This window comes from Dipodomys merriami, unplaced genomic scaffold (assembly GCF_024711535.1).
Source record: "Dipodomys merriami isolate MVZ:Mamm:240054 unplaced genomic scaffold, mDipMer1.0.p SCAF_16, whole genome shotgun sequence".
Taxonomy (NCBI): Eukaryota; Metazoa; Chordata; class Mammalia; order Rodentia; family Heteromyidae; genus Dipodomys; species Dipodomys merriami.
Window position 1 is genome coordinate 24,819,435 of NW_027202937.1, and position 19,447 is coordinate 24,838,881.

The 19,447-nt window shown below is 39.0% G+C and overlaps 1 protein-coding gene across 5 annotated transcripts in view; it reads right to left on the reverse strand.

Moving 5' to 3' along the window:
• The window catches only part of Phactr1 (phosphatase and actin regulator 1), a 434,482-nt gene extending 416,018 nt beyond the window's left edge, over window positions 1-18,464 (reverse strand). Inside the window, exons 1-3 of one of the 5 annotated variants that reach the window (XM_070024552.1) lie at window positions 17,597-18,464; window positions 16,942-16,988; window positions 15,663-15,815 (exon numbers count right to left, since the gene is read on the reverse strand). In XM_070024552.1, coding sequence (XP_069880653.1) covers window positions 15,663-15,765 — 103 coding nt within the window. In that variant the 5' untranslated portion in view covers window positions 15,766-15,815; window positions 16,942-16,988; window positions 17,597-18,464. The other 4 variants (XM_070024551.1, XM_070024555.1, XM_070024553.1 and 1 more) reach the window with 4 other exon arrangements.
• Between the last annotated feature and the right edge of the window lie 983 nt (window positions 18,465-19,447).

The following is a 19,447-nucleotide window of genomic DNA, read 5'->3' on the forward strand; positions in this document are numbered from 1 at the left end:
GTCCAGGCCCTGAGTTCAAGCTCCAAGACTGGAATTAAAACAAAACAGCAAGCAAAACCAAACCAAACAAAAACCATGTGTGTCAAAAACATAGTTATTCCTTTCTATTTGGGAGAGTTTTCATTTCTTTTTCTTTTGTGCCAGTAGTGAGTCTTGAACTCAGAGACTCATACTTGCTTAGTGTTTTTCTCAAAGCTAGTTATCTAACACTTGAGCCACATCTCCAGTTCTAGCCTTTGGTTGCTTAGTTGGAGATAAGAATGTTTCAGATTTGTCCAGCCGGGCTGGTTTCAAGGGGCAGTCCTTCAGATCACCGCCTCCCCAGCAGCTAGGCGTACAGGTGTGAGCCACCAGCATCAGGCTCCCACAGTTGATCCTAAATTTTGTTTTCAAAACAGTTTCATTGTCAGAATGTGGACAGATTTAGTATTGATAATAAAAGCATTATGTCCTGGATTTATAAGAAGCCTTTGAATACTTGTTAATGAATTGATTCTGGCATATTTTAGTCAAGCAGATTAAAAATCTGGTCTGCATAGATAAAGATTTCACAGTTTATGTATTTGGCATAAGTTAGAAATACAAAAAACTTTTACATCTCACAATCAATCCCAGAGCAATATCAATTATAGTGAACATTCACATAAAAAATATAAACTGTAAAGCTGGGCACTGGTGGCTCATGCTTGTAATCCTAGTTAGTCAGGAGGCTGAGATCTGAGGATCACTGTTCAAAGCCAGCCTGGGAAGGAAAGTCTGTGAGACTCTTATCTCCAATAAACCACCAAAAAACTAGAAGAGGTCTGTGGCTCAAGTGATAGAGTACTAGCCTTGAGCTGAAGAGCTGAGGGACAGAGCCCAGGCCCAGACTTCAAGCCCCACAACCAACAACAACAACAAAAAAAGAAAACATAAACTGTAACTGATGAGGATAAATATCACCAACTCTGATATCAACCCAATTTATAATCTTAACATTCATATCTTAAATATATAGAATATATAAGTATACAAAATATATAAAAAAATTCTTTGAACTTTTTTTTTTTTGCCAGTCCTGGGGCTTAATTAAACTCAGGGCCTGGGTGCTATCACTGAGTTTCCTTTGTTCAAGGCTAGCACTCTACTACTTGAGCCACACCACCTTTTCAGGCTTTTTCTGAGTAGTTTTATTGGATATAAGAATCTCACAGACTTTCCTGCCTGGGCTGGCTTTGAACTGGATCTTCATATCTCAACCTCTTGAATAGCTAGGATTATGGGTATGAGCCACTGGTGCCCGGCTTATACTGGTTTTTAATTACAGCTAAATGTAGCGTATTGATACTCAAGCATTATTTTGCTAAAAAACTAAACTTTTCTAGAAAACCAAATATGAATGTGCTGAAAATATATACATACACAAATATATTTTGCTGAGAAACTAAAAATCTGAGGAATTCCTGTTGATACATTTGAGTTGTCTCTGTTTTAACCTTGTTTCTAAACGAACTATGCCCTTTGCATAGTTCTGAAACTAATTTTCTTTTATTTCTGGCCATTTTAATATCCTTAAAAAATCTCTTGGGGTCACAATGAAGAAGTGCCTGCCTTTGTTGTTGTTGTTTTTATACCATTACTGCCAGCTTTCAGCGCTACAACTCCTACTTATCTCAATTTAAGTCTTCCCTATGTCATAAACTCAGACGTACACAGGTCACAGCTTAGTATAGATGAATAGATTCAGAGATTGGTGAAATATATAGTTTGTTCTGCACATGGCACTTGGTAGGAGACCTTAGTTCCTTTCTGTATGAACTTTATATATGAACCTCTATATGAACTTTCCAAAGAGGTAGTTTCATTTCTGGTCACCCAGAGCCCCTCCTGTTGTCTATAGCCATGGGGGTGGGGGAGCATCTAGTGGCTTTGCTCTGGCTCTTCCTTAAAGCTTGAATATGCCAAGCCTCTCTTGGATGCTTGCATATAGATGCTTGCAAGACTATTGCTACTCTACCATGGGTGTTGTGGCCCTTTCTAGCAGCCTACATTTTGTTCTATGCCATATTGTGCCATGTTTAAAGACTGCTTTTGATAAGAGGAGTATTAGCAACACTTGGTTAAGTCTAGGAATCATGGTCTCTTTTTATTTTGACAATTTTCCCTAAAATGAATTGTGCAGTACTAGCTGGTTTCCAAAATGCCATCACAATCCTTAATAGTCATGCCTCTTTGATACATGATTTGATGTCCCCTCCCACTCTGAATCAATGTTATTCTCGGAGAGCACTAGAAGTGATGATATGTCACTTTCAAGGTCAGTCCATGAAGGATATTGTGTCTAGTGTCTTGTTTCCCCTTTGGGTCCCTTAGTTTGAAAATTAGCTGTAATCATAGAGATAGGCAGCCTATGGAAAGACTCAGACAGAAAGGAACCAAGGTCTCCCACCAAGTGCCATGTGCAGAAAGAAGCCTTCCTGGAATCTCCATTCTAGGCTTTAGCTCCCAGAAGCCGCAGACTCTGAACCAGAAATATTTAAGACCACCCAGAGATTCTGATTTACAGAAGTAAGCCTTTGTGGTTTCTTAAAGTTACTAATTTGGGGAGTGATTTGAAATGCAGCAAGAGAGAAGTAATTCCCCTGGGTTCTCAAAAGACTCAGAGCATCAGTTCCAAATGTCTAGATGTTACCTCTGGATATCAGAAAGCCCAAATAATAATCAGTTTGGTGGATCAATTGACAGAAGCTTCAAAGCAAAACTAGGTTGATGAAGGGAATGTTTACAGTAGAAAACTTTTCTTTTCCTTCTCTTCCCTGTCTTTTCATATCTAATCAATGCCAAACTTCTAATGTAATATATGTTTATCCCCACCCCAACTCCAGTGCTACAAGGAGAATTAATATCATACTCTTTTATTATCTCTGTCAATCTGTGGCACTCTGTAATTCTTACTTTGTATAAATCTATAAGTAAGATAATAAAATATTAGATTCCTTTTGGCCAATATGAACTACTGTTAACGTTACAGGCTTGGAGGTTAGACTTCCCAAGTTTATATTCCATATTCAATAGTTACATGATTCCACACAAGTTGCTAACTCTTGCACATCCTAAGACTAACATTAACTATCTTAGAGGGAAACCATAGAGCCTATGTTTCTTTGGATCTGGCTTACTTCACTTAATTTTATTTTTTCCAAGTCTTTCCATTTCCTTACGAATGGGGCAATGCCATTCTTTCTGATGGAAGCATAGAATTCCATTGTGCATATATACCACATTTTCTTGATCCATTCATCTACTGAGGGGCATCTGGGCCAATTCCACATCTTAGCTATGGTAAATTATGCTGCAATGAACATGGTTGTGTTGGTAGCTTTAGTGTGGCCTTATCGTTTGGGTAAATGGTCAGGAGTGGGATTGCTGGGTCACAGGGGAGCTCTGTGTTTACTCTTTTGAGGAAACTCCATAATGCTTTCCAGAGTGGTTGAACAAGTTTACAGTCCTACCAACAGTGTAGTACTGTTACCTTTTGGCCACACCCCTGCAAGTATCTGTTATCTTTTTTTCTTGATAATGGACATTCTAACTGGGTGAGGTGGGATAGTTCTAGCAGAGGATCACAATAGCTCAATGGCTGTGTACTAAGGACCACATAAAATGATGATAATTGAAATGAACTCCAAGATATGAAAAAGTGTGTGTGTGTGTGTGTGTGTGTGTGTGCGCGCACACACACGCGCACATGGTTTGCAATTCTTTTCTTTTGTTTATTTATTTATGGTTTATCCCTGATATCACTGTTTTTGATTTTGCATCCTTAGTCTTGTATATGTTTATCTGATTTGGGGAAGGGAAAGGGAATCACAGAAATGGTGAGACAAAGGATAAAGTGTGAACCAATGCAACAGTGTTACAAGATACTATGAATGAACTTTACAACTTTGGTGGCAAGGGGATGGGGGGGAGGCAAAGTGGGAGAAAACAAGGTAAGAAGTAACACTGTTGGACAAGAATTGTACTCATTTCCTTACTTATGTAACTGTAACCTCTCTGTACATCACCTTTATAATAAAATTAAATTTAAAAAAATCTTAGACTCTCTATTAAGATTCAACACATAATCCATACAGAATCTTTGGCAAAGGAAATGCTCAACAAACATTAACTATGTTAAAACTGTTAAATGGATTGTTACTAGGCAGATCCAAGTAAGGCTGCTCCTGAAAAATTAAACCCTGGCATAATTCCCAACCTTAATGCTTATTAGACCTTGTAATAATAATAAAAAAAGCTCTCCAAGCTTTGTTTTTTGTTTTAAAATTTCTGAACTAGAAATAAAATGAACTCTCTCACTGGGCCTTGGGAGGATAAAACATTATGTAATATATGTAAAACACCTAACAGAGCCTGACAAACGGTAGGCGGACAGCAAATGTTCATTGCTTCCTTTCCTCCTGGATTCCTAAAGTAGACACTGTGCAGAGAGTCTGGGGGCTGGCTGCTAAAACATGCTAGATTCAGAAAAGGAAAATGTGTCTTGAGCTTTGTATGTTGAATTGAGTTGGACAGAAACCCAAGCAGTTTTCTATTATTCAAATGTTGAATGTGTCTGGTTAAGACATACAAGTCACATTTCCAATCTCCTTTAACAGTACAGGTAATAAGCCTTATTCATCCTAATTTTGTATTTTCTACATGGCCAATTTCCAATATAGATGGTAATTAATGACCTAATTTAAAATCTAAAGGTTCTAATATTATAATCCATGTTCAATATATAAAAGGGTGTATGCAGGGAAATAACTTTATGTAGGAAACTATTAGATTTGTTTACTTTCAGGCAACCTCAGAAGGAAAGGCTGTGAGCTTGAATCCATTTAAGGTCCTTATACAGAAAGACAACTGGGTATAAAAATACAAACCTCAGACTAGGCATCAGGCAATTGTTTATTGTTTAATCTGTTTTATTTTTGTCTGAGTTTCTAATTTGTCTAGTTTGTCTAGTTTCTGTTCCCCATCCTCTAGCTGTTGATTTAGTAAAATTACCTCCTTTTATCCCCAACACCCCAAAAAGAAGGATGCTCCAGGGGAAAGCTATGCAGTCAGAAAGATAATGTCTGAATGCTGGCCCTAACTCTGTTCAGTTGCATGATATCAGGTCCATTTTTAAAAATCATACTGAGTTTGCATTTCATATGATTTGCAACAATGATACCTAACTTGCAAATTTGTGGTTTTGAGTGAAATAAACATATTCTTTTGGGCTGGGAAGGTAACTCAGTGGTAGAGTGCTTGCCTTGCATGCATGAGGCCCTGGGTTCGATTCCTCAGTACCACATAAGCAGAAAAAGCTGGAAGTGGTGCTGTGGCTCAAGTGGTAGAGTGCTAGCCTTGAGCTGAAGAGCTGAGGGACAGCACCCAGGCCCAGAGTGCAGGCTGCAGGACTGGACCAAACAAACAAACAAAAACCACATTCTTTCTGGTACATATTAGATAGGTAATAAACAATGTTTGTATTTGTGTCTCCTGTCTTTCCCAAGGGTCAGTTTTTGTCATTTGTAAAACGAGCCAGTTGAATTTAAGCACCATCTGCTCTAATGTTCTATTCTTTTCGTGATTACGGATCTTCATAATCTATGATCTTCGAGAGAACCTCTAAACCCAATATGTTCTAAATTGAATGTCTTTTGTTGGGTAATGAAGAGTTTCACCTGCCTACTGCAAGAATAAATGCATAGTGTGATCGTGAAGGGGGAAGACACCAAAAGTCCTTAATGCATGAATCTAAGAGGGAAGACCTGCTCAATATAGATTTAGGTAGATATTTTATTGCATTTGTCTATGTCTACAGATGGTCTGATGACAGTTATCAGATCACAGAGTATTAGTCAGAGTCTATGTCTAGTCAATAGTGGAGGAATAGATCCAGGAATACAGCTGGTAAAGTCACCCTTTGCATGAAACAAAGTGGGGTTGACCATTCTTTTATCCTCAACTATCTGACAATTCATATATCAGTTAGACTCAACAATCCCCAGGTAAGAAGTATTATTATTATTTAACAATAAGACAAGAGAAAGTGAAAGGTAATCAATCCGAGGAGTGCTTTATTGTAAAAGCGTATAAATACAAAGAATGGAAAAAATTCATCAGGTAGTAAGGAATATCTATCTTTAGACAATGGGGCTAACTGAATTTTATTTTATTTCATTGGTTGCCTAGATTTTCTGTAATTATTCTGTATTACATTGGTAATATAGGGAAATGACATTGGAAATGGCATTAGAAATATACTGGTAATGACAGGGAAAAATGAATTGGGAGTATCCTAAGAAATTCCCATGGAAACTTAGGTAGATTGCTCTTGTAAGCAAGTCACTTGCTCTGTAACTGCAAACTCAGTGTCAGAGGCTCTATCCTCCCAATGCTATAGTTTTTCAAAGGTTTTTTTTTTGGTTAGGCAAAATGACTTTATTTTTTATTGGCATATTTCTCTTACAACATCGGAGCATTGTACCTTTGTGTACATCATGAACATCCTTGCAGTTCCCTACATTTGCTCATGACAATTTGCTTTTAAAGGGAAAAAAACCCATATCTCTAACCAGCTGTAGCAGAGTCTTCTGTTTTTCCCTCCTTTGTAATGTTCTGTAATCAGCTATAGTTCTATACAAGACTGAGTTGCAATGAGTTTTTTTCAAACTTTTTTTAATGGCCTCATAAATACTAAGTTAGAATGTTGCTTCATATAAAAATGCAAGAGAGAATATGAAATAATCTCAGTAACTGAAAACAATTGTTTTATATAAATATTCTAAATGGGTTATTGACTTAAAGTATTAGTGCTAGGTAAAACATATACATTTCTAGAACAAAATTAGAAAATATGTTTCCTTTAAATTATCGCCCAGTCATCTAAAATAATATGAAAGGAAGCACATGTTCAGAAGCAGGAGCAAATATGCTAGTGAAGTTATTGTAGAAATTACCTGGGCACAAAGAATATTTTAGATGTTTCACTAAGTTCTTTATACTGAACCACAGAATTTACTTCTTTTTGGTTATCTATGGGTCATCCAGAAGGTCTGGAAAAATTCATTATGTTCTCAATTGAATTTCTTCCCTCCCTCCATCTTGATTCTTTCTCAGTGATTAGTTTCAACAGTCATCCATTGAGAATGAATGTAATATCTAAGCATCATTTGAAGTACCCCTTTCTCACTATCTGCTTGTCTGTCACCACAAAATCAGAAAAGAATCTTCTCAATATTTTCTCAATATTCTCTTGTTTGGAATTCACTTTGCCAAGCTCCTTTCCCAGCTATGCTTCTTTCTTGCCTGAACCCTTGCAGTAGCCTTCCAATGGCTCTCCTGGCCGCTAATCTTACTCTTCTATAGGCCCACCATATTTATGACCTGTATCAAAACAGATCTGAACACCAAACTCCTCTGTATTGGATTCTTTAGTGGATTCAATATCAGCTTCAGAATTCCTTAATGGATCACATTGCCTTAGCAATACATCTGTGTAATATAACCTCCTCGTGTAACACATACACCCTAATTTATCAAACTCTTCCACTGCCTATTAAATCTATCTGAAGTGAAAGCTAATTATCTGCTCATCTGGGGCAACAATTCAGAGCAGCACTTAACATCTGATAAACTAGAATTTGCTGTACATTTAGAGGAAGTTAGCTTAGACTCAATGATGTTACTTAGCAGTAGAGCCATAAAGATTCTTTTGAAGTTTGTGGCTAATTTTATTTTAAAAGTCAAATTTTTGTTGCTTTTCCTTGTGCTTGTGTTTTAAGATAACCACCTATTTCTGGAGGGCTTAGAAAGCTGAATCAGAAAGGAATGGCATTCCAGGAGGGAGAGCACATGGGAGCTCTGTGTGGGGGAAGCTGAACCCTGACACTTTCTTCTGACCTTGGACATAATTAAAACCAGATTAACAGAAGAGCCACTATTTATTGTGTGGGTACAAGACGCTACGCATTTTGTTGAATGCTTTGTATTCATTTATTCAGTATTTGTAAGCTATAGTCATTCCTATGTCACTTCTGTGTATTTTGCTACATCAAAGTGCCCTCTATGCTATTATATAATGGTTTTCTTTAAATGAGTTTAAGCCTTACATTTTCCACTGCTCTTGCCTTGCTGTTCTCAGCAGTAGTCCATAAATATGCATATATATATATATTTTTTCCTTTTATTTTCCAGTACCTGGATTTGAACTTGTTTGCTTAGCTGGCATTCTACCACTTGAGTTAAGCCTCTACTCCAGCTTCATGCTGGTGAGTTGGAGATGGAGTCTAGCAGACTTTTCTGTCCAGGCTGGCTTTGAGCCCCCATTCTCTGAATTTCAGCTTCATAAGTAGTTATAACTATAAGGATGAGCCACTAACATCCAACTACTTTTCCATTTTAACTAAATATTTTTATTTATATTTAGTTAAAACACAGTAAAACAAGTATATTATGATTATAAAAGTTCATATCTGAAGATAATATTTATTATCCTTTATAAAATGCTATTTTGTTTCATTTAACCCTCCAGTTTATCCTTTGAGGTAAGAACTCTTACTATTATCACTTGCATTCACAAGGCAAAAGTAAGACAAAAATAGAGTAAATAACTTGTCTAATCTCTCTAAAAAAAAATTAGAAAACGTCATTTGAACCCAGAGCTGTGAGACATTAATTGTGAAGTTTTAAAACAATGAGATATTTTTTAACCAGTGTGGGGGATCATTTTATTCCTACCTCCATTCTACCTCCCCCGGCCCCTGCCCAATACCTGGGTGTGAGCTCAGGGCCTCAAAGTTATTCTATGTCAATTGAGCTACCCCTCCATCCAAGCTTTTTTTTTTTTTTTTTGCAGGATGAGTCTCTCAGACTTTTCTGCCCAGGCTGGTCTCAAACCAAGCTACTCAGCTTCCTGAGTATCTAGAATTACAGGCATGAGACAATAGCACTCAGCTCCTGCCTCCAATTTTATATGTACCGTAATTACAACTTAGTAAAATTTCAAATGTGTGCAAGGCATTGAATAGAAAGAAGAAACATTTGAATAGTTGAATAGGGTTGATTACATGCTCCACTTTTTTTTAACCAAAGGTTTTAATATTATTTTGCTTGTAATTGAAAAAAAATCATAGAGCTCTCTAATCCTTAAATGTCAGTACTCCAATTTCATGCCAACATTCATTCGAGGGCTTTGTATAAAAGTGTGCATCTAATTGCTTATTGAGAAATTCCTAAACATACCAAGGACAGTATTGGTGTGAGCTGGCTTTGAGTACTGGCTCTTCCACCTTACCTCTGGCTAGCACAGGCCCAGGAGGTGCAGAGGATAGGTGTTTTTAAATTTTTATTTATCATTTATTACTTTTTTTTTTAAAGCAAACAGATTTGTTTGGGCAAATGAGGAGAGCTCTTCCCAAACACCTGTGAATTGTTTATGCTAATTGGGTCATGGATGATGCTGGCTGAGTGTGGGTTGCATTTTAATCTGCTCTCATATGCTTTCTGCAAGAGTGGGAGTTATTAATTGATTGGAATTGTTTCATTGTATTTTTGTGTCATTTTCTTCCCCCTATCTCTCTTCCAGCAGCCCCACCTGGTTCACAGTCCATGTCAAAGCAAATGCTTGCTGGGGCAAAGGCACAAAGGGCAGCATCATAAGGAAATCTGAAGCAGGAGGAGAGCTCCATTGTATGCAGACTTGTCTTGTTCCCAGGGCCCTGTCTAGAAGCAGGAGCTGGATGTCATGGTCCTCTAACATGTCTGTGTGATCAGGAAGCTTGCTTTCTATTTCTGCCATATTTTCTTTCCTCTTAAGATTCTTTTATTCTCTCTTTCACACATAATGCACATAATGTTCCCTGTGTTAAGCACAGGTTTGGAGAACCTAGGTGTGAGTAATCACAAGGCCTAAAATGGAATATGTAGGAAGCTAGAAGGGTCGGTCTGATAGTTGCTTCCTCGTCCATGAGCCAAGCACAGAGCTCAGATGAAGGGCCTGGGGCTTAAAGAAGGTGGAGTTATTGTGAGAGGCCTTGCTTAGTCTATGTAGAGATCCAATATGGAATACTGAATCCACAGAACAGAGGTGGGATCAGGCATGATGGCAAAGGCTTTTATGCAACTGAACAGACCACTGTGGGGAAAATATCTGGAACTGTCTGACAAAGCTGCACAAAGGAAGTGATATTTGTGGCTCGGTTTTGCCTTGAGCATAGAAGAAAAAAAATAGCACAGGCTATGTTGTTGATTACTGCTAATAATGTATGGCTAATTGAATGCTAGCAAATGTCTTTGTCTCTTGGGGCCACAAAAGTGCAGAGTTTAGGACTAGAGGGCCTTAAACTCTCAGCTGAAGATTCAAAAGACAACTATTCTGACAGATTTCACAAGGTGGGCAAAGGGTGGAGATGGTGGGAAGACTGGAGAGGAAATGGTTGATGGAGTGGGTGGAGACTTCAGTGAATGCCTGTTTCCAAAAACTAACTTGAAGAGAGAGACTCTGAGCTGTGGCATTCATCAGTTGTCAAACGTGGCATTTCCTTTTGTTGAGCAAGACAATGCAGACAAGAGAAAAGGTGCATTATGACGAGGAACAAAGACTACAGTGCCTGACTCTGAGTTATACCCTGAGTTATGTAAAATGATTTTTTTTTTAACAAGAGAGGGGATTGTTAGTAGGAGCTATATATTATTGCCTAGTTTCCAGTTTTAGAAGCTTTAGTTAATTGGCTGTTTTTAAATGTACTTTCTCTTTAGAAGATAATTTGAATATCCAAGGATATGGATGATCTTGGGGAAGATACTTTGGCCAGTGAGAAGGGCACAAATGTGGTGAGATTATGGAAAGCAGGTGCAACTTCCTCTCTAGTGTGTTCTGGCCACGAAGGTCATATTCACTGATTGCATGATAATGATTTTCTCAACCTGGGTTGAGAAGGTACCTCAGCCCAGCCAGCAGCATGAAGCAACTTGAAGGAAATGATTTGGGTTTTGGAGTATGGCATATTGGAATCAAATCCTTACTTAACTGCTTTCCAAGTCTACAATCCTATTCACGAAGCTGTGAAAGTTTCTAATCTGCAACATATGCGCAGGGCTGTAATTCCTATTTCTCCCAATTTCTTTGAGGATTGATAGACACAATGAATATGTAAAGTGAATTCCCTGATACACTGTTTTGTTTTGTTTTTTTTAGTCTAAATTGTTTGGACTCATTTAAAAGGGAAGATATTGGGTATGGGAGTGAGGCTCAGGGATAGAGCATTTGTCTAGCATGAGAAAGGTTCTGCTTCTTAGCTCCAGCAGTGAAAAAAAGAAAAGAAAAGAAAAAGGAAAAAAGAAAAACCCACAGGATATGATGTGATAAGACCTCCTGTACTATAAAATGCGTGGGGCCTAGATCTCAGCAACAAGTGGCCATTGGAATCCTCTGGGTGTAGTTAAAAGGATTGGCTAGATGTACCCCTCCCTAGAGATTTGGATTCAATTAGACTTCTGTTTTCAGGCTTGTGGTTGCAAAAACTCCCCAGGTGTTTTTAACATGCCATGGACACAACCATTGCTTCAACATTATTTAAACTTCAACATAAACAGTCTACAGAACCGGTTAAAAAGACAGATTCTGAGTCTGTAGGTTGAGGATGGGGCCTGAGATTGCGCATTGCTACCAAGCTTTTGGATGAAGCTGGGGATGCTTATCTGGGACCAAGTAGCAAGTGAATGATGCCCACCACTATAGCTCTCAATCTTCAGTGTTCATTAGAATAACCCAGGAGTCTGTTGAAAATAATAGCACAGGGCCTGAACACATCTGTCCAGACTGTGTTTCCTCTAGATTAAGGAAGATCCTAAGTGAATCACTGATTTCTAATATCCATTCCAAGCCAAGAAGCTCCTGATACTGATCATATAATATAGGTTCTCTCCCAGTTCTGTTGTTGGTTATCAAATAACTGTCGAGTCTGTAGGAGATCATTGTCAGAAACCTGAAAGATGGGTGAATCCAAATTATGTAACACCAGGATCGAGCTGATCTTTGAAGTCACACATATCTCCCCAATCATCCACCAAGTGCCTTCTCTGTTAGCAGGATATACCAGCGATGAATCCCTCTCTGATTAACCAGAAAAGCATCATCCTGCAGCCACAAGAGACCAGTAGGAGACTCCCAGCCTTTATTTCTGCTCCATACTTTTGAAAAGCAGAACTCCCAAAGGAGGTTCTCCCCACTTTGAAGTCAAAACAAAAAAGAATGGGGTTGGTAAAAAAAAAATAACAAGCCGCTTTATTTAACAGTATAGCTCCCTGGCCTTTGAAAATCTCTAAGACTTCCAAGGAATCTGTGCCATCATAGATTATCTTTTTTCCTTCTTAAAGTACTCTACTTAGGGCAGGCTTCCTCATTTTGCTTTCAAGAAAATTTAAAAACAACTATGAAGTACAACATAATTCTGCATTAGTTGCTTCGGATAATGCTTTTGTGCATGATTAATATAATAAGTTCTGCTTTCCTAGCACTTCATGAACAAGAACAGTCAATTTATATATGGGTAAATCATATAGAAAATGAGAGGGAAATTAAAGATGATCTTGCTTTTGTCTTTAAAATACTTGCATTTGTAAGAACACTGAAATTGCTTAAGGGACAACTAAAAATTTCAATAAAGACACAACAGTTTTGTCCAACAGGCTTAGGCCGCTGAAGTTCCAAGTACTCAATTCCGTACAATGTCCCCAGCTAGACATTTATAGAAAAGGATATATAATATTGGAATTTTATCCCTAGGATCCAAGTCCTAATATTCCTGGGTACCCAGACTAGATTGTCTTAACAGAAAGCTGTCCTGGAGTGAGATTCATCTATATTCCTTATTCATTTATATCCCTTCATCTATATTCCTTTCTAAAAACGTATTCACAATGCTGCCCTCCTTCCCTTCTCCTTCTTTCTCCTTAGAGCCTTGTCATTGCTTAAATACATGCTATGACCATGCACTAAAAACCATGCGTATTTGGTGTGTGGAGGGAAAGGAAGGGAAGTGTGTAGGCCATGGTACTCAGCCCTTCACCCATTGTCTCAGAGCCTTTCACCAGGCATAGGGGCTTGTTGTCAAGGTCAGACTGGGGAGTCTATACAACATGGAAGGAAGCCAACCTAGAGGAGACAATGCTTTGCATTGAAAACCTGGAATCTTAATGGAAAAGGCTCCAGAAAGGAAGAGACTCCAGGGATGATAGGCCTTAGGAGTGGATCTCTGGGGAAGGTGTTTACCTCATATTTATGACAAAAAAAAGAACTAGGCAGATGATGAACAATATAAATATTGTTTTTTTGGTCATTATCTAATCTGAGTTTTGGTGAGGCAAGAGAGAAATCATTGTGTGCTTACATTTATAGAATATTTCCAAAGATTTAAGTTTGCTAGCTATGGGATATTTAAAACTTTCTATCAGGGAAGATCTCTTTATTTGCAATGCCATGGCAGCCTTGTGAACTTTCACGTTCTTTCTGTCAGGGATGATGGTTTAATTGATTTACTGGTGTTTAGCATGCCTTGTGTGGTAGCATTTGTGTTAAGCATTTTAAAACCTTTCAGGAATGATCTTAGGTCACGGTTGCTGCTTCCATTTTGTAGAGGACTATCTTCTAATACTGCAACTGCCGCCACATGCTCCTGCTTACAAGCAGAAGGAGAGAAACAGAAAGGGATGGTTCCTAAATCTAGGTCCCTAGAGGCACAGGCTGCATCTGTCACTATTGCTGGTGCTCCAGTTGAAATGCAAACTCTCCACACTTCTGAAATACCTACATTTCAGATCTGTTCAATCTGGGGGCTTGAGAGTAATGGCCTAGTTGGTGTTATGAGAACACAAGTTTCTCCTGCTGACCCAGGATCCTTTGGTTCCTTGACCCTAATTTCTCTGAAATGAACATGACCCCAGAGAAGAGTTGTAGCTTATGCTACCACCTCCCATGGATTTTCCAGTCTCTCTACTCTGGAGTCTTAACCACTGATGGTGACAATTCTGACCATTCCACCCCCAGCTCCATCTGCTGACAGCCTCCAGGCTTCAAGTTCTCTGAGCCTCCCACAACTCTGCCCACTTCTCTTTCGTGAAAGCTGGGAGCTTTTCTTCTTCAAGGGTTAATCTGTCCTCAGTGCAAAGTGGAGCTTTTTATTCTGGAGAATTAATGTTTCTTGCTCCACCCACATCTGTGCTGCTCTGGTGGATGGATTGCCATAAAACATGTATCTGGCATTCAGACAGAACCCAGCAGATGTAGCAATGTAGAAACTCGGGCCTGGTATGGGATGCAGTTTTCCCTCATCCACCTTTCCTTCCAGTTTCTACTCTGATCTACTTCTAGTACCTTCCTCCTTCAGAGCCAGTACTGGCTGGAGGTCCTGATCGTACCCCACCCCTCTTCCTCTCCAACGACAGAGTCATGTCTCTAAGTGGCCTCAGCTGAGAGTGGTAATGCTGTATCCTTCCTTTTACAGAGTGAGAATTAGTTATTGTATTTTTTAAAACCACTTTTGCTAATCGACGCTCTACTGATAAACAAGTGACCCTTGTACACTAGATCATTCCCAGTCCCTCCTGACTGTAACAGGACAGGCTGACTGGAAAAAGGGGGCAGGGAAGGGGGAGGTTTTCAAGCCTAGCAATTTGCTTCAGAATGAGATTAAAACAAATCAGAAGACCACTTGGGGAAAGCCACAGTAGAATATTATCAGTGCCAGGTAGGAGGTCCTCATTGGGTAACAGTGAAAGAAGCTGGGATTGAAAAACTCTCCTCAGCTCTGCTTTGAGACTTCCAAGTTCAACTGCATTTCTAGTTATAAAAAGGTATTGCGTTCAACTGCATTTCTAGTTATAAAAAGGTATCGCCTGTAGCATTTGGGACATGACCACTAGCAGGTTGCTTTAATTAAACACCTTACTCCTTCCACAGAAAACATAAACTAGGCTTCTAAATAAAGAGTATCCTACCCACCAGGAGATCCAGCTTATGACAAAACATTCCAGAGCATCCTTGAACAGAAAAGCAAGCATGCTGGAGTGTAACTGATCATAATGAATTAGGTACTGAGAATCTACCCATCAGCTACACTTCCTAGAAGGGGCATTTCTTACTGTTCCTTGCATATGCACCATTAATTCTCAAACACAGTAACTGGAAACCATCTAAAACAGAAAGCACAGCTAGAGAGAGAATTTCCATGATTATCTCCAGAGTCCCTAATCTAGACAGATTTCTCTCATCCAGGGCAGAATGCCCTGAGGTTTCTTTAAGGGTAGTGGCTGCAAGCCTAGAGTTTTCTAGGAAGAAAAGCATCCTTAATTCCTTTTAGATATATATTTGGGGTAGGTAGAGAATCTTTTGATTAAAACAGCTTTCAGACTGTACCCAAAGTTGAGTGCATTTTTTTAAAACTATCTTCAAGAAGGATAACTGATTTATTCTAAACTATGCCTGACCCAATTCCAGCAGCAATTAGGTAGAGATTTATCAATTTATGAATACCAATTATTAAATTTTGAGGGACAGAGCTTAAACTGTTTTAGTTGACCCTATACTGTTATAAACCCAGCATGCAACTGAAAGGAGTTTCCTTTTTCCTCCTTGAGCTTTTTATTACCTTGAGCTCCTTGGCTATAGAAGAATCTCTGAGCTGACTCCACATCCAAGAGTCTATGAGCAGACTCCACATCCAGAAAATAATCCATTTTGGGATAATCCATTGTTGATGTTCCAAACACAGGATTTGGAGAGAATATCTTCACTTAGATGCCTATACAGAGGAGGGAAAAAAAACACAATAGTTTATACTGTCAAGTATGAAGTATGTACATACTTTAAATTTTTGAATGGGAACATCTGATTATCATATGCCATTACTTCACTGGCATTTCTAACTCAAAATCCCCCTCCCCCACAACAGAGATTTCCTTTTGTATAAGAGAAGACAACCTTCAGCCAACATTCATTAAAAGTAATATATTCCACTTCGGAAAAACAGAAGATCCAAGTCAAAGTGAGATAATATCCTTGCTGTATACTTAAAACTAGAAAATTATACTGCTAAGTTCGTGTGCTATCAGTTCTCAAAAGGTCTGTCTGGCAAATGGCATTGTTAGGTGTCAGCCCTTAACAGGCTGATCTTCAGCTGATCCACAGACTTTTGGATTCCCTCCTATAGACAATCTTCTGGGAATCTGAGCTTCCACTCACAGCTGCCTTACCTTTATAACACACACACTGACTTATTTGCTGTAGAAATGCGTGGAATTCCTTCCTTCTCAGGGAAGTTCAACAGATCCTTACCTGCTTGCACCTGCCACAGCCAGCTTTGGGGAAATAATTGTGGTTGGCAGAGCGGTGACGATATTACAACCTTGCAATGATTTTCATAGCATATACATTTGCCTGCCAGGAAGCTAATACACTTTATCAAAAACACCCAGCCTTTTGGGTCTACCCCAGCTCTCCCGAAGCCTCGGTAACCTTTACCTGATATTTACACACAAGAAGTATCTCTATTTGTGTAGGATATGTTCAAAGCAGAATTAACAAGACAAAAATCAGAAATTTGAAAATTAATCTGATTTCTTTCTCTTCCTAATAGTATACATCTTAATTTAAGAAATCAAATCTAGCATGAGGAAACTTTTTTAAAAAAACACCCACAGGTCCCCCAATAGCAAATTATACTTACTGTAAAAAAAAGAAAAGAAAAAAATCAAGGGCTAACTGTCCGCCAGTAGCCAAACAAGGGCAGTTCCAGCCAGCTGTCTTTGATCTCACTAAATATTCCCAGAGAAAGTAAACAATTTTGATTGTTTGATTAGATCAGTGATGAATAATGTATTCCATCCAGTGGACTTCCTTTATCAGATAATATGGCCAGCGCACGTTACCTTAGCAACGGAAGGTGACGCCAGCTTCAGCCACTCTGTGCCCTCCTCTGTGAAGGAAGAAAATCATGTTTCCCATGTAAAACTTTGGCAAAAAACAACCAAAACAAAAACCAAAAAAAAAAAAAACTCCACCAAAATCTACATGGAGATTTAGAATGAGGGCCATCCATTCCCTTCCCCCATCTCCTATGTCTACAAGTATGATAGTCATTACATCCCAGAATGACCATTTAATACTTTATTGTTACAATCCTAAATCCCCACTGGATTCACAAATACAGAAGAATAGCATCCATCATAAGATTAAGGGATGAATAAGAGAAAGTTAATCTAGACATTGAAAGGGTGCACCAGTACTCTACCCTACTTCCTGCTGAATGGGAAGATGATGGATAAAGGTCATTTTAGCTAACATATATTCAATAGTCTCCTCTTAGAATTAATACACAGAAACACTCTTCAGCATGTAGGCTGAAAATAACTCTTTCCTTCTGTGAATCAGTCACTGGGAGCAGCTTTAAAAAGCTGTCTGAAATTTCTGCAGATTTTGAAAGACAACATTAGAACAAATCTTACCCGAGACACTTGCACCCCTAAGGAAAGGCAGTCAGAAAGATAGACAAAAGGAAGATTCTTAAAGTTAGCCGAGACTCACCAGCACTTGTTGACCTCCTTGCAACAGGACACAGGAGAGCAGGAAATGAAGCCGAGTGGAGCTTGCTCAGAGCCTGTGAGCTCAAATGAGCAGCTTTCTAATTTCCCCTTCAATCTCCAGTCAAGAGCACTGAGTGGAGGGAAATGATGGATCTGCCCATTTTATATTGTGATAAAATGCAACCCCACAGAAGAGATCCGAGTGGAACTGCTCTTTAGAACGCATTAGACTGCTAATTTAAGAAAATTGAAAGGTTTTGTTTTACTGTCTTTTATATGTTCTTCTCTGCTACCCCCTCAATTTAATTTGCATTTAAAATTATTCTCATGTCTCCTCGGCTCTCCAAGGTGTGGAGTACTTTCTAATCACAAAGGCTGCTCCGGTAGGCTTTTGGGGCCATGCCACAGTTATTCTGAGCAGCAAAACAAGGTGGGTAATTATAATTGTGGGCTATTTTCTGGAGAGAAATACAGACGGCAAGGTTTGGTTTCTCTGACTCCCAATTCCCTGGCTGTTTCTTCATCTTCCTGCCTCAGATTGCTTGGTCAAATCTTCAGCCCAAATCATGTCCACCTGTAAAATGCATTCCTCTCTTTCTGAATGTAGCCAAATGATCCTAGCAGCAGAAAAAAAAAAAAAAAAAAAAAAAAAAAACAACTTTGGTTAGGTCTCTGAGGAAGTTCTGACACCCAGGACAAATTTGTAGACACAAGGCTTTGAGATCTATTCATGAAAAATGTAATAATAGCCAAATCAACCCCTAGTATGGGTTTTCCACCGCCTTCTTTCACCCTTTGTGCAACACACAGAATTAGTGTTTAGTATGGTATGCTGCATGGCATATTGGAGAACCAACATTTGAGAAGACTTGGAAAGTAGCTCATTGGATTCCCCTCCCCCATGTACATAGTTCTGCCAGTTGCCCTTGAGCCAAAACCAAGGAATAAATAACCTACGGATTGCCTCGTGACTCCTCCCTCCACCCCCACCCCCCTCCCATGTCAGAACAAATCAGATGCCCACTGGGGCTGCAGAGAGTTAAGCCCAGTGGAAGAAGGGAGAAGCACTTATGGTAGGCACTTGGGGAGAAGTCAGTTTGGGATTCTAAATGCTTACAGTTTTGCTCAGACCCAAGGACTCACTTCTTTCAGGTTACATTTCTATTCAGCCCCCAATGGAGACAGGCTGAACACTTGACATTTACAAGAGAAGAAAGCTGTCTTCTAGTTCCTTTCACTTACAGTAAGGTGTGGGCGACAGGTTCTGAACCCTTTATTGTGAGTCTACTGAAATTGTAATGACTCACAGGTGAGAGAGAGAAGAGGGAGAGAGAAAACGAGAGAGAGGGAGAAAGAGGAAGAAGAGAGGGAAGGAGAGTAATAGAACAAGGGAGGGAGGGAAAAAGGGGGAGAGGGAGCAGGCAAGAGAGAGGGAGTGAGGGATTGAGAGAAGGAAGAAGGAGAAAGGAGAGAGAGGGATGAAGAGAAGGGAGAGGGGGAAAAAGGAGAGGAAGGAGAGGGAGAATCAATTGCAGCTGACAAACAGCCACTATTTAGGCAAATACAAATGAATATGTGACAGGAAAAGGTAATGTTAAACAGGATATTTGAAAATCCTTCCTGGGGACTGGTGGTGGGTTTGAAATTTAGATTTTTCTGGAGAGTTGACCAAGAAAGGAAAACATAAACTACATTTTAAAGTGAACAAATAATGCTCTGATTTAAAAATGAAACACAAAGGGAAAATTCAGCTTAATGAAATTTATTTAGGAAGAGAATGATTATTCACTTGCAACAAGGGACTTCATTTCACTAAATAATTAATCACAAGGTTTTTAACGTCATATCACCA